The sequence below is a fragment of the Balaenoptera borealis genome, assembly GCF_965194805.1.
Source record: "Balaenoptera borealis genome assembly, chromosome: 8".
Lineage (NCBI taxonomy): Eukaryota > Metazoa > Chordata > Mammalia > Artiodactyla > Balaenopteridae > Balaenoptera > Balaenoptera borealis.
Window position 1 is genome coordinate 90,818,426 of NC_138865.1, and position 15,906 is coordinate 90,834,331.

A 15,906-nucleotide genomic window follows, 5' to 3' on the forward strand; every position below is an offset into this window, starting at 1 on the left:
CCATGTAAACTCCATTCTGGACACTCTTCTCCTTTGTAGCCCACAAGCACCTCAAATTCAATACACCAAGAAAGGGAACTCATCATCTTTACCACAAGGCTGCTTCTCCACTAAGTTCCCAGCTCAGTTAGTAGCACCACAACCCAGTTAGTTGTCCAAATCAGAGTCCTGGTCATCAGGGCTGGCCTCGCCCCTCCCCCACTTACTGAAATACCAAGTCCTCCTATTCCACCTAAAAACAAGTCTCAAGAATCCTGCTTCTCTCTAGCTTTACTTAGTGCTACTGCCAGAATTTTGGAAATTCATTCACTTAAGAATCTATCATCAACTCTTGCCTGGATTACTGAACATCCTCCTAGATCCTATTTTGACTCCCTCTAATCTATCCTCCAGTTTGCATTCAGAGTGATCTTTAAAAAAACAATCCCCTGATTAAAATCCTTCATTGGCTCTTCATAGTTTTCAGGATCAAACTTCCTTAACACAGCATGTAGGGGCTTTCATGAACAAGCTCCTATTTACTTCTCTTGACCTCATCCCTCAGCAATACCCCTGCTGTCCACTCATATTCAGCCAAGAGACTGTACTTGTTTCTGCCAACATCACCTTTCTCCAAGCCCTGTCTCCCTCTCACTTCCATGAAAAACTTCTAGAGAACTTTAGGTCCTACCTTAGGCATTAACATCTCCAGAAATCTTGAATCAGGTGCCCCCTCTGCTGAACTCTTGCCAGAGCACTTATCACATTATAAAACAACTGCCTGTTACCCAGCTTGTCTCCTTTTTCTACCTGGTTGCGAGTTCTTTGAGGGCAGGGATCCAGTCTTAGTAAACTTTAAACCGTTGGTTTTTATATGACTTGGTTTATATTATACAACTGTCGTATAGAAGACCCGCATAAATTTTCAATGAGTTAATATGCTAAGTGGTATTCTTTTGAGTACAGGTAAAATAAAAACAGTATCTGTAAGTACTTTAAGGTTCATAACACAGCCATCATCTCTCGTTAATTTCTGTAACAATCCCATCAGGGAGGCTGTACCACCAACCATATTTTAAGTGTAAAGAAACAAGAACAGAGAAGTTAAGTGACTTCACCGAGGTAGGACTCAAACGTAGGCCTCGCTGTATGAGGACTGAGAGTCTTCTATCAAACAACCACATCTCTATTGAAATATTTAGAAATGAGTGAGGTAATTCATCCTGCAGCAGGACTTCAAATCACCCTCTAACTGTGAAATTTAATCTTTGGACATTAAAAAAGGGGGTTATTTAAATGAATTTTGAAAAGAAAAGGTCTAGTTTGAATTAATACCTGTATTGCTTAAATTTTTCATATATGAAGAAACATTTCCATTTTTAACCATTGTATTTAACATCTCAGAAAGCTGATAAAAATGTAATATCTGTGGTAGTTACAAGGTTTATATGTTTATTAATACTATGGAAAGGTGAAAATAGAGTCAGAAAGCATATCTGTTCTTGGAAAGGTTCCTAGCTGTATGCCCTTATAAATGCCTTGTCATAGCCATCTTCTGGGTCTTAAATACCACTAATATTCTTGGTAGACACAGTCACAAATGAGCAGCAATATTACCCATTTCCTTTAACCTACCTAGGATTAACCTACTTTCCTTGATGTGCTGACAAAGACCAAACTCAATTCAAAACGAATTTCTCATAGGTCAAAAATTTTCTTTCAGAGATTAATTCCCAAGCATTTAGGATCATCTAATGCTGGCATTTCTATAGGGATATATCATAATTCTCATAGTCAATTAACATTTTCTTTTCTTTTTTTTTCCGCACTGCTCAGCTTGCGGGATCTTAGTTCCCTGACCGGTGAAAGCGCCAAGTCCTAACCGTTGGACCATCAGGGAATTCCCCACAGTCAATTACACTATACTCTGGAGTGAAAAAAAAAAAACTCTTCCCTCCGAATAACAAAGTATTTCAACATAGCGTTATTTAAAATATTCAAACAATTATTTTAAGTTCATTTTTGAGACATATATCAGTAATTTTAAAAAACCAAAATGAATACTTACAATACATCCCTGAAGTCTCCAAAGACATACATATGCCTAAAGCTGTCAATAGCTATTACAGGGCAATCTGCTGGAGTTTTCTGTATATGCAGAAGAGGATGTCTAAATTTGTCACAGTCAGCATGTAAAAAGTTTATTGTACCTTTAAAAGAAATAGAATTTGGAGAGGTAGATTAGAATATTCTTTAGAGGGTCAAAAGAGGAAGAGGACATGCAATCAGCTAAGACATTTCTGTCTAGCACAATAGTCAACCCTCCACAGTGTATTCTCATAAGTTTGCAAGTTCATAAAAAGTGACATACTAAAAAAACCCAACATGCTTTAGAGCAATATAGACCACAGAAACTAAAACCTAAATATTACAACACTTTAAAAAGGTAGGATCTTAATTCTTAGGGCAGAGAGTATAATTTCCTTAGAAATTATAGGAACTCAACCCAAATTCAAATGCTATAGTGAATTTTTAAATTTTCTTTAAATGGGTAAAAATGGGAGCATCTTCATTTCATCAAGGATGAAGGATGCCCTTCCAGTCGCTATTGGTTGATTTTTAATCCAATTCAACCCCAAAAATATTTACAGTGACTAATATGGGCATGGCTCTATACAAAGCCTTCAGTTTATCTTGTTTGACTTTCTTCTCTAACTACAGAGGGAAAGCTGGTGATACCTCAAATTCCTTTTTGATGCTTTGGAGAAGTCTGCAGAGAACTACTCAACTTTCTTCCATTTGGAAATACAGTAAATGTTAATCTGACTGTGTAAGTTCTCTCAGCAATATTTCTGGGACTATTAGAAAAGGACCAGACAAGTATCAAGGTGCTGGAAGAAAGTGCCTCAAACTAACACTGTCCACCCATGACCCCACTTTTCATGCTGTTTGATTTTAGAGAGCTAAAAGAGTCAGGGTTTTTTGTTTTTTTGTTTTTAAAGCTATTGCTTCATATTATCTCTACTAACGCCTCCCATCCCCATGTTTTCATGTAAATTCAGGAGTTGAGTAGAGTTAAAATAATTTGTTAAGTTTTTAACCCAAAAATGTTTATGTGAGTATTAATGTAATGGAAAAGGGAGAAGGTAAAAAAATAGAGAAAGGAAGGATATAAACAAACACCTTAATCTGTCTACCTTTTTCACTTATTAATTGTCGGGCTACTTCATTCTGGAATATTTCTAAACTCTCTGTATCTTCTTTCATGTGGAAGAGTATGAGAAAAGGCAGTCCTTCTTCTGTCAATTCCTGTATAGAGAAGTATTCAGTGAGAATTATCAGGCCTCTCCATTCAGCTCTAGCTATTTTCTAGGTAGGAACAACTTTAAACCCAGCCCACATAACATGCAACAGCGGCAACATCCCAGGAAAGAGATCCAATGGTGTAAATAAATGCCTTAATGGAAGAAGGAACGCATGCCCTCCACCTGAAGTATCCAAGCACTCAGAGGACTCACATGTCCTGCTGTACTGTAGATGCTGACCTGCCTTAAAGTAATCACTGGGCTGACCTGTTAGCTAGTATTGGATGAAGCCATGACATTTAAAACGTGAGCTGACCAAAGGAGGAACTATGCTGATTCTTTTTCAAGATGTTGATTTTACAAGGGGATAAACAGTCTTCACGGATAACACTGAAAAACTGAGTGTACCAGCAATAAATAAATCTAACTGATTTGCAAACTTATGCTTATTCTAAGGTTTATTGCAAAAACCACTCCACTTACATGAGACCTACCAAAAGCTGAAAAGTGTGATTCAGAACAAAAGACAAAAACCCTATAACATAGCCAGTTTTCAACCCATACACAATTTATCAACATTATTAACAAATACTTGCCACTATATATGTGTATGTTTATATACCTTGTATGTATACATACACAAAAATACCTTGAAATTTTTGTTACTTAAAAAAATTTTATTATTGTTATTGGAGAATACAAGAGAAATGTGATAAGTAGACAGCATATTTTGATCATTTATTCTCTCTGACAAATGCTAAGTTCTGACTCATAAAAAAAGTCCAGAAAGGGCCTCATAATAAAATCATTTCCATTAACAATTCTTTTGCCTATCTCTCTGTAATTTAGGAACTGCCTCAGCAGAAAGCACACATGTCCTTACCCTAAAAAAACTGAAACTGGAACCTAATTTATAGGATAAGAGTTTTCTTCTGGTTCCTGTCTCTATGTTTAAGCCTGTTCCACACATACATAGGATAAATGATTAAGCTTTTCATCAAGTTCACCTTTTTTTGTTAATTGAGATATATAGTCGGCCTTCCATATCCACAGGATCCACGACTGGTTGAATCCATAGATGTGGAACCCACAAATACTGGAGGGCCAACTGTAAGGGACTTGAGCATCCGAGGATTTTGATATCCGTGGGGGTCTGGGAATCAATTCCCGGCAGAAAGCAAGAGATGACTGTAATTCAAATACCATAAAATGCAGCATTTTAAAGTGTACAATTTGGTGGGTTTTATTATATTCACAAGATTGCAAGCATCAACACTATCTAATTCCAGAACATTTCATCACTCCTAAAAGAAATCCATAGTCATTAGCAGTCACTTCCCATCTCTCTTACCCCCAGCTCCTGGCATTACAATGATGTTTTAGCAAACTGACTTAGAATTTCTTCTTCCTCACTTTTTATCTCTTGTGCTCACATTTTTTCTTTCCCAACACATTAATTGCCACTACTCCTCCATGGTTCTGTCTTTGGACTTCTCTGCACTAGCCTGGCAACTTCAACTAGGTCAACAATCTCAGTCACCACCTCAAATTGGTCCCTTATTTATATCTCCAAGTCCAGTTCCAGTACCTTCAATGCTCAACATAAAATGCACTGTCCCCTCCTCTTAATTCCCTGTTTCCATTAGTACCTCTCTTTCTCTTTTATCCCTTTTGTTTCAGGACTGAAATGCCTCTTTTAGAAAGCCATTCCTGATTCTATCCCATTTCTGCCAAAGGTAGAACTGAGTTCTCTCCTCTGAACTCTCAGAACATATTCTCAGTGCCCCTCATGTGGCATGGGGCATGTCTTTATATTGTCTGTACATGTGAACTACTGGATTGAAAACCCCTTAAAGACAGAGAATCTTATTTCACTTCTCCTTTGCTCACAGATTTTTGTACACAATGTGTAATCAACCTATGACTGAATAAATGAAGACACAAATGTTGCTGAATAAATACTAATTGGGAAAGAAGACTCAGCAGTTACCTTTTGGAAAATTTGAGAGCTAAGAAGTTAAAAGTAGAAACAAATATATTACTTTATTAGTAATAAACAAAATTACTAATTTTGTAAGTAAACAAAAAATTGTTGAAACAAAAAAACACAAATATGGATGAAATAACAGCTGTAAAGAGACAAGTAATAAACAGATTAATAGTTCGAAACTATGTGAATTAGTTTGCTAAACTAATTTATCAGTACATACATTAACATAGTAGCTGGTAGTTTATGCTGCTAGAGCTTCCAGGTGTACCCATGTCCACATCCATACCAACATATTCTTTACCCAGCAGGTATTAAAGGATTCAGGAGAGGGGTAGCAAGACAACCAGGTTCAGAGGTTAACAAATCTTTCCCCATAGTTTAAAGGATTTATGGGTAGTTGGTTACAACATGTAATAAATCTAAAGAATTATTAAACATGCCAACTACTGTAGGGCGGGAGGCAGGGCTGGGGGAAGATGGACAGACCTCTGTTTAATTAAGATTTTCCAGCTCCATAACTTTAAATTCTGTTTTGAAAGTATCCCTGTAAGAACTGTCAAAGCAGGTGAATAATCGTGACAGGTTACTAGATCTTTCTGAGCCTCTAAGGACTAAATGATACAATAAAAATGTAAGTTAATTCAGCTAAACATACCTGAAGCCCTGAGAACTGAGAAAGTAGAAGGGATGTTCATTTGATAAAAACTAAGACAATAAGCAAGCAAGCAAGCTTTACTGGAACACAACCATACTTATTTATGTACTATCAAGGGCTGCTTTTGTGCCACAACTGCCAAGTTGAGTAGTTGCAACAGAGACTATATGAACTGCAAAGCCTAAAATATTTACTATCTGACTTTTTACAGAATTGCCAACCTCTGACTTGGTGGGGATTATATGGGTGTGTTTACTCTGTGATAATTTCTTCAGTTGTGTATTCAATACCTGAGCTATGCACTTAAAATTCTTTGAAGTAAGTATGCATATAGAAAGGTTTTTTTGAACTTTTTTTAATGTTTTTTTAAAATTACATTCTTAGACTGAGGGTTTTGAAAATGAAGGAGTAAAATGAAATGAAAGATATGTTTCGAATACAGTAAAGAACAGAGAGATGCACCTCACAGACACAGCTCTTTGTACTTGCTCCTCCAACCTCTTAGGTTTTTGTGTTTTGTTTTTGTGGGAGTTGTTCAGAGTTTGGGATGGGCTTTATTTCAGGCGCATGGGATCACTGAGGACAGTTACATAATAACTGATAATCGCTTTCATTATTTACGATGGAAAGAGAACACAGTTTCATTCTTTTAGGATAGACAGGAATCAGAAAAACCTTTTTATACCAAAGGATTATTCACTGTATGTAATTAATTGTAACTAAAATCTGCAGAGCACTGCTTCTAAAGCAGTCCCCTTAAACAAGGATCTTCAACCAAGGGTGTGATCAGAATCCCCTGAGAGGCACTTTCAAACTCATTTTCAAGGCTGTCATGAACCACTGCTATTGCAGGAAATACAACAGTGGGGTTCTGGGATAGCAGAGGTGGAGAACCATTGGCCTGTATTACGGAAATAGCTATATGTACTTATGTTCACTGTATGATTTTTATAACTGATAAGTTCTGTGGTAAAATAGTAAGATGGGTGGAGGAAGCTTGCTCTTTTGGAAATCTTAATTAAAAATAACAACACACATTAGAAAGTCCGTACCTCTCCATTTTCAAATGTTATTTCTCGGACAAGAGGAACACATTTATCTTGAATCCAATTGTAAGTCCCATCAAAATTTGTCATAGATCCCAAGTACACCATATCTGGAGCAGAATGCTGTTATAAAAACAGAAAAAAAATTAAACAAATCTAACCTGTGCTAGCAAAAATGCATTCTTAAAGCCATCTATGAGCCCAGAAAATCTACACAGGATACAAAAGAAACAAAAAACATGGAACTCCTGAGAAAGAGGGCTATAGATGGTAATAAGCTGATAACTCTGTGATTATCGGGGACCTGATTATCCAACCTGTGATGTGTAAGCCTTCTGCTTTCCCTTGGATTTGCGTCAATTAAATGTTTACCAGTATCTTCATCAATAGCAGGCAGACATTGTGAAAAGAAGAATTATCCTAATGATTTAATTTAGCTATCTCTCCCTTCAAAAATGTTAGAAGAAAATCTGGAGACTTCCAGTGAAAAAGCCTTGAAAAATACATGATACTATATAAATCTAAGGTATGGCTATCTCTAAAATTAATTAACTGCAGTATCTGTTTCCACATTCACTCAAAATCGTATCTATGAAGTGCCTAAAATGATGGTAAATAGCTAACATTACCTAAGCCAACTTACTGTGACCAAGCACTGTTTTACCACTGTAAACACCTTGTATGTGTTGACTCAATTAATCCTCGAAACATCCCCATAAAGCAGGTACCAGTATTATCATGGCTGTTTTTACTAATGAACAAACTAAAGCACAGAGAAGCTAATAAACTTTCCCAGAGTTATACACCTAGGAAGGTAGCAGATTCTATTTTTTATTTTATTGAAGTATAATTGATTTACAATGTTGTGTTCATTTTTTCTATAGACCAAAGTGACTCAGTTATATAAGAATATATATATATTCTTTTTCATATTCTTTTCCATTATGGATATTGAATATAGTTCCCTGTGCTATACAGTAGGACCTTGGTTATCCACCCTATATACAGTAATAGTTTGCCTCTGCTAATCCAAAACTCCCATTCCTTCCCTCCCCTACCTACTCTCCCCGTTGGCAACCACAAGTCTGTTCTCTATGTCTGTGAGTCTGTTCGTAGATATGTTGATTTGTACTGTATTTTAGATTCCACATATAAGTGATACGGTATTTGTCTTTCTCTTTCTGACTTAACTTCCCTTAGTATGATAATCTCTAGGTCCATCCATGTTGCTACAAATGCCATTATTTTATTCTTTTTTATGGCTGAGTAATATTCCATTATATATATGTACCACATCTTTATCCATTCATCTGTCGATGGATATTTAGGTTGTTTCCATATCTTGGCTATTGTAAATAGTGCTGCTATGAACATAGGGGTTCGTGTCTTTTTTGAATTATGGTTTTGTCTGGGTATATGCCCAGGAGTGGGAGTGCTGGATCATATGGCAACTCTATTTTTTGTTTTTTAAGGAACCTCCATATTGTTTTCCATAGTGGCTGCACCAATTTACATTCCCACCAACAGAGTAGGAGGGTTCTCTTTTCTCCACACCCTCTCCAGCATTTGTTACTTGTAGACTTTTTAATGATGGCCATTCTGACTGGTGTGAGGTGGTAAGGAAGGTGGCAGATTTGACATTAAAACAGTCTCATTCCAGAGCCTGTGCTCTTAACAAGAAAACTACACTGAGAGACACATAGATTCTGATAATCCAGAGATGGTCACACTATGTAAGCTATTATTAAAGAAATACAATTGCAGAGAATACAGGCAAATACCTATATGAATTCAAAATAGGAAATGAGCTTTCTAAGCAAAAAATTCATTCATATGACTACAGAAAAGTTGAAAACTTCAGTGTCAAAATGCCACAAAAAAAACACATTAAAATGAAAACTATGAATTAAAAAAAAAATCCATAGGTTTCTATTTGTGTGTGTGTGAAAATTGCAATGACAGACCGTTAGGTCAATTTGGGGTGACAATACTGTGATTTCTGTCTCTCTTTTTTGTGGCTACCATCACCTGGGCCTAAACAGCTACTTCTAAGTTTAGACACACCTAACTTCTTAGCCAAGGGTTAAAAACAACCTAGCACTCCTTAGTATCTGGCAAGTACCAGGTGAACTTATACCCCAGGAGATTTGGGAGCTTGGCTAGTCTCACTCAAGTTGGAGTGATGATCACAGACCACTGAAGCCTTTTTTAAAATTTGAGTCCCAGGCCAAAGGCAAAACAGAGAGGTGAAAAAGGCCTGGGGATCAAGGGATCTCTAGTCCCAGCTCTGCCACTGAATGCCTGTGTGACTTTAGGCTTGTGTCCTCATCTTTACTTTGAAAGGTTTGGATTAGCACAAAATGATGCCTTAAGGTTCCTTCCTATATTAAAACTTTATGATTCTGTGAACATTAACATGTACAAAACTACAGATAATACTATATATGTACTTAAATTATATTAAAAACTATACACTAAGAAATAGCAACTTACCCCTGGTGGTTTGTAGATTATGTTGTCTCCACTGTATCTTTCTGGTTTTGAAACAGCTCTAATGGAAAGAGAGAAGCAGTAATAATATTTTTTAAGAAAACTAATGGCAGCAATATACCTGAATGAAGCAGAATTCCCTAGCTGTTTTGCAACATATGAACTATAACAACTTGAAATATATACTTGTCCATCTTCTTTTCTACTTATAAGATTATGCAATACCGGGCTTCCTTGGTGGCACAATGGTTAAGAATCCACTGGCCAATGCAGGAGACACGGATTAGAGCCCTGGTCCAGGAAGATCCCACATGCCACGGAGCAACTAAGCCTGTGCGCCACAACTACTGAGCCTGCGCTCTAGAGCCCGCGAGCCACAACTACTGAGCCCATGCGCTGCAACTACTGAAGCCTGCATGCCTAGAGCCTGTGCTCCACAGCAAGAGAAGCCACCACAATGAGAAGCCCGCGCACCACAACGATGAGTAGCCCCCGCTCACCGCAACTAGAGAAAGCCCACGTGCTGCAACAAAGACCCAACACAGCCATAAATAAATAAATAAATAAATAAATAAATAAATAAATAAATAAATAAGAAAGCATACATTTAAAGGATACATTTAAAGGAAAACAAAAGCATACATTTAAAGGAAAAATTTAATACGAGGCAGATTTTTTTAAAGGGAAATTTTAGTTAGCTGTTTTTGTGACTCAGTATTTTATCTGTGGATTGGCAGTTTGGGCAGTAAATAGCTGTTTTTGACCCCAGATTGTTTCTAGTAACTGAGGATCAAGGTCATTGATGTAGTCACATAAACCAGTCACACAAACATATTATCTGCTTATTAAGTCAGACTCAACCATGAATTCTTTTTTATTTTTAAAACCAAAACTTCTAAAATAAAAAAATAGATGAAATAACCTACACATCATTAGAATATAGTTCCATAAATAACTAATTTTTTGTTTATTTGTTTACTATTTCCCATGCCTGGTACAGGCACGTAATAGGTGAATAAATATTTGGTGAGTGAATTCTACAACAAATTCTAAGTCAAAATGGGTAACTTTTTCTCTCTCTAAATTATATTTGGATTAAATGAACCCTGATTTATCTCCAGGTTCTGACTACAGTAGTTAGGAGATAGGGGCAAGCAGTGCTAAACTAGATTGAGGACACTGGAACAGAAAGGAAGAACATGCTCCATTCATTCATTCACTATTTACTATGTGCTTCCTTTGTACCAGCTATGTTCTTGGCACTTGGTACACAGCAGTGAACAAAACTGACAACATGCTCTCATGGAGCTTCCATTTTTGTGGGGAAAGACAAGCAACTAGATATTTTTATCTTGGGTGGTTAAAAACAAACCAAAAAAAGGTGCTATGAAGAAAAATAAGTGGATAAAGAATGACAAGTTGGATGATGTCAGTGCTATTTTATATACAGCTATCAGGAAAGATCTTTCTGATGAGATGATATCTGGACAAAGCACTTTGGATAGAGACAGTAAGGGCAAAGGCTCTGCTGCAGAAGTGTGCTTGCAGTGTTTGAGGAATAGCAAGGGGCCTGCGTGGCTGGAAATAGTATTACAAAAAGCACGGGGGAGAAGTTCTTTTCGTTATTTACTCTGTACAACAATCTTCAAAAAACACTGATAATGTTTACAATAAAACACACATAAAAAGCCTATAGAAGCATTTAAAACAAGGAAAAAGGTCACAAAATGAAGAGGACATAGTATGCCAGAAATCTGGGCTCTACTCAAGATAGGTACCACAATAGAGTCTACCAGTTATAGACCAAAGAAAAGAGAAAAATAATATTGTATAACGTCAAAGGATGGGGGAAGATAACCTCCAATGAGAAGAAAGAGTCAAAGACAGAACCATAAGAATGATTCCATTTTGAAAGAGAAAGAAAAAAAAACAAGATAAAGCCAGAGAAGTCAGAAAGGTAAGGATCAAACCAGGGAGTTCAACATAAAGTGTAGACACAGCAGAAAAAGGACAGGGTAGTTGAGGGTCACATCCTTCAGAGAAATTGAAGAGGATTAAGATTGAAAAAAGGCCACTGGATTTGTTAATTAAGAAGTCACTTCGTGACTGTGTAGAGAGAAGTTTCTTTAGGGTAATGGAGGTGAAAGTTAGCTTCCAGGAGTTTAAGGTATTTTAACTGGTTAAAGTATGAGAAATTCAAGGTAGCCAAGCAAAACTAATCTCCGAAAAAAAATTGAGAATGAAAAGAAAGAGATGAGATTATAGCTCAAGAGATAGAAGGGACAGATCAGGAAAGAGAATCATGTTTTTGGAAAAGGAAAGGAGTTCATGAAAAGGGTCAGGTTGAAAACATGAGAAAGCAAGGACAACTGATGGATCAAAGCCCCAGAGGATTTTGAAGGGACAATTACAAGGAAACAAGTAAAGAGGTTAGCAGTGGAAAGGAACATTGTTCCTCTGAGACAGGGAAGGGAGAAGAAAAGGTGGTGGAGAGCCAGAGATGAGTAAAGATGATGAAGTTCATGGTCATTAGCGAGAAACACTGTGTTGTTTCAGTTTGGAAACCCCACAGGTTAATAAGCATTTTTTGTGACACAGGATAGTGTTAGTAAATGAGCTGAACAAAAGTATGAGAGTTAACTTGTCCAACCTTTTCCCCTTACCCACATTTTGAAATAGAATATAGTATAGAAAGAATAATTAACAGACTTAAACTCTTAGAAAGAGGTCAGAGATAGGTGTAAAAATTTGTTGGTGACTTTAAGAGGACTGAGATAATCTTTGGAGAGGTCATCTTCAGAAAACGACCACACACAACAAGAATTTTAACACGACAGCTGAGCTGACCTGACCCACTGACACACTCTCAGTTAGGCTACTTACCCAAATGCAGCTAGAAAGGCACAATCATCATGCAAAATATTTGCTACTCTTTCAAAAACTCTATAGTTTTCTGAATCCTTCTGCTCAAAATATCCAATGATATTTCTTTTGCTGCGCTGTAAAATAAAGTATGTAATTACTTTATAAACATACATAGTTCTTTAAGAATAATGTTATTTCATTTACCCAGCTGCTGTTCAATTATCTCCAAATGAAGTATGACTATAAATGCATAATTGGCTTTTAACACCTAGTCCAAAACTATTAAAGATTACATTAGGTCGAAAACAGTCTTAACTATCATCTAATATAATAATTTCCTTCCAGCATTTTATTTTAAAATTTCAAGAAATACATAACTGTTTAATCAGTGACAGTCCTTCCTAAACAAGATGACTAATTCTAAGATGTGTTAAAATAATACATCAATTCGTAACGTGTGACTGTTGGTAGAGACTCCACCGTGGGTCTCTCACACTTCTACATAAGGGTCTCCAGTAAGCAAACTACGGAAACTTTGGTTGTGTATGCCTGACATTAACTTCTATTTCTTCATAATTCAGGCTACCCTTTGCCCTCAATTAATTCAAATTAGTGCGACTTTATTGTATTGCTATATACATTTTATCCAAAGGTTCAGTAAAATATTAGCATTTCCCTTGAGAATTAATTCAAGAAAACTTCAACTTGTTAAGTATATATATATATATATATATATAAAATCCACTGCAATGAACTGTAAGAAAATGCCAGATTCTTTGATTGCATAAGAATTTGTTTACATTAATCAGGCAGGCTTCATTTGATCCAGCAAAAGTTAATGACTTACATCAAGAGTGGTGATTTCTGCTAAGTCATGAAGTTCTTGAATGGGGTCACTTTTTTGTTGCCTGATGTAATCTGCAAGTGCTTTCACTGATCGCTGACCCCTGTATTCTCTCTTCATCATCATCCCATTACGAAACAATTTGAGGGTTGGGTATTTGCTTATCCTATATCTCTGGGCTATATCAGCTAAAAGAATGAAAAAAAAAAAATTAATGTCACCCTCAAACTTAGTCTGAGTGGGCCCATTAGCCCAACAGTCAAAAACCTTACAATTATTTAGGGAGAACATTTTGGTTCATATAATTCTTTTCCAGTATTAGAGAAAAAAAGAGTTTATACTGATTAAGAGGCCAGGCTCCAGACATATATTACCTGGTTTAAATCCCAAAGCTATTTACTGTATGTGTGAACTTGTAAGGTGCATCAACTCTCCATGCCTTAGTTTCTCATCTGTAGGGATAATAATTTCTACTACATAAAGTTGTTTTAAGGACTAAATGAGACAATACAAATGCATGACAGAGTAAACTCTAAATAAATGTCAGTATTATTATAGATACAGTCTAGAAAAAAATTGGAATGTACAAAATTCCAATTTTGAAAACAGTAATTCAAGTCACTTTATATTGTGAGGATCTCTTACAGTATTTAATAAAAGGGAATTAAATGTAAATTAAAATCACTCTTAAAGGCTAAAAACTAATATTAGATTCTTTGCTAGTAGAAGAATTTATAATCCCACATATGCAAATTTTGTGTAAGCTAATACAATTAAGAGCAAAACTCAGCAGTATACACTAAAAAAAAATCCCTTTATTATGACCTATGGGTATACTCTCACACAAATCATTAAAATTAGGATTTATAGCCTCAAAATAAGAAACTAGGTAAAAATATATGCTGATCTCACTTTTAGGAATCACAATTACTAAGATACTGACTCAATCAGAATGGAAAAGCCTTTAAATTTTTCTGCTGTTATTTCCAAGAGGTAGCAAATAGGAGAAATCAATGGTTTCTAGACATTGGTAAAGCTCAAATGTCATGCTAGTCACATGTATGAGAATGATAAAAGATACACTACTTTTTTAGAGTGAAGGGGACCTGAGAGAGCACAAGTAGCTTAAAACAGATGAAAAGAAGAATTTTTTTAACTGAGTTTTAAAATGAGGGCAGAATTCTAAAATGGTGGCAAAAAAAAAAAAAAAACACATGAAAATTCTCTAGCCCCACCTCCATTCCTAGTACTTACAAAACAAAAACAAAACAAACAGAACTGCAATAAACTCTATTAACCATCTTAATTTTCTAGGAGATTAGATGGTAGAAACAACTGTACCAGAGGGTACATACGTATATGTGTGCTTACAGTTTCACAGGTGTATACATAGGTCGAACTTAACTTGTACATTTTACAGTTAATTCTAGGTTAGCTATACCTCAAAAAAGATTTTTAAAAATCTAAATGAGTACTGACTATACAAAACAACAACAATAATTATGCCTTATGGAGTTTGACACAAATTAAAATACATAATAACAACAACAACATATAAACTGGGGGAGGGGATGTAAGCAGAAGGTTAATGATTCTAAGTATTCTAAGGTCTTTACACTGCCTAGGAAGAGGTAAAAGTTCTTATACTATTTCGATAAGTCAAGGTTGCATTTTTTCCTAAGATAAGAAATCAAAGAATACTAAAATGGTGTATTAGAAGTTAAGGATGGAATATGTATTCTCAGAAGGGGGTTTGGAGAAAAGACTATGTAATTAAGATCACATAACACTTTGTTAAACTCCATGGAGGATTTATAAAGGGGAAATATACTTGACTATTAAAATTCTTTAAACAGAAGACAGATATGAGCAAACAGACAGAACCACTGGTCATACATGAGATCGAGGAGAATATTTTATTCACCAAATCACAGAAATCTGAAATAATATTAAGATACCTTAATATACAAGTATTTAAATAGACATTAATCTGTTTGGTTTAGGAGTTAATACTTTTTGAAGCAGAACACTAGTGGATATATCAGCCATAAGCCCTTTTTCAACCTGATAAATTAATGAGAAAACGTGTCTTTGAGGTGTTGTAAAAATGGTGGTTCTATTACCTGATCAAGGAATTAATTATATTAAACTGGTACTACAAATTCAGGGGTAAGAGTGGTTCTATAAGCAAGTAGAAGTCTTTTAAGATAAACAGAGGCACCTGTTATAAGGCAAAGGCCACAAAGGCTTAGGCTTAAACTACTTAGTAGAAAATCAGCCCAAAGAAATAATAAAAAGTATGGAACTTTACCTTCCTAACTAAAAAACTCATTCAGTCCCCAGAACACTACACACTGAAACCTAGCATACTGTAAAATGAATTTTTGCAGTGATATATAAATGAAAAAGTTTTTAATAAAAATGCTGTTAAAATTAGGTTACATAGTTCTATAATACTAGCCAATGCTACAATGCTGTGGTCTGGAATGTGGAAAATGTCTTTTTAAAAGTTCCTATTTCCCCCAAATATCCATCAGTAGGAGACTGGTTAAATGAAGTATGGTAAACCCATACAATGAAGTAGTAGGCTGTTATATAACGGAATGAAAAAGATCTCTTTGTGCTGCTAAGGAGCAATCTCCAAGATACACTGTGTTAAGTGAAAAAAGCCAGGTGCAGAGAAGGTGAAAGAAATATGGAGAAGAAACTTGGAAAATAAGTAGGAATATACA

The 15,906-nt window shown here is 35.7% G+C and overlaps 1 protein-coding gene across 5 annotated transcripts in view; it reads right to left on the reverse strand.

Annotated features, from left to right (window-relative positions):
• Positions 1-15,906, reverse strand: part of ERP44 (endoplasmic reticulum protein 44) — an 85,082-nt gene that overhangs the window by 14,583 nt on the left and 54,593 nt on the right. For all 5 annotated transcript variants that reach the window (XM_082404116.1, XM_082404115.1, XM_082404119.1 and 2 more), the window contains 6 exons: positions 13,178-13,362; positions 12,349-12,464; positions 9,469-9,526; positions 6,982-7,098; positions 3,177-3,288; positions 2,048-2,189 (listed from right to left, as the gene is read on the reverse strand). In XM_082404116.1, coding sequence (XP_082260242.1) covers positions 2,048-2,189; positions 3,177-3,288; positions 6,982-7,098; positions 9,469-9,526; positions 12,349-12,464; positions 13,178-13,362 — 730 coding nt within the window. The remainder of the gene's footprint in view (positions 1-2,047; positions 2,190-3,176; positions 3,289-6,981; positions 7,099-9,468; positions 9,527-12,348; positions 12,465-13,177; positions 13,363-15,906) is intronic.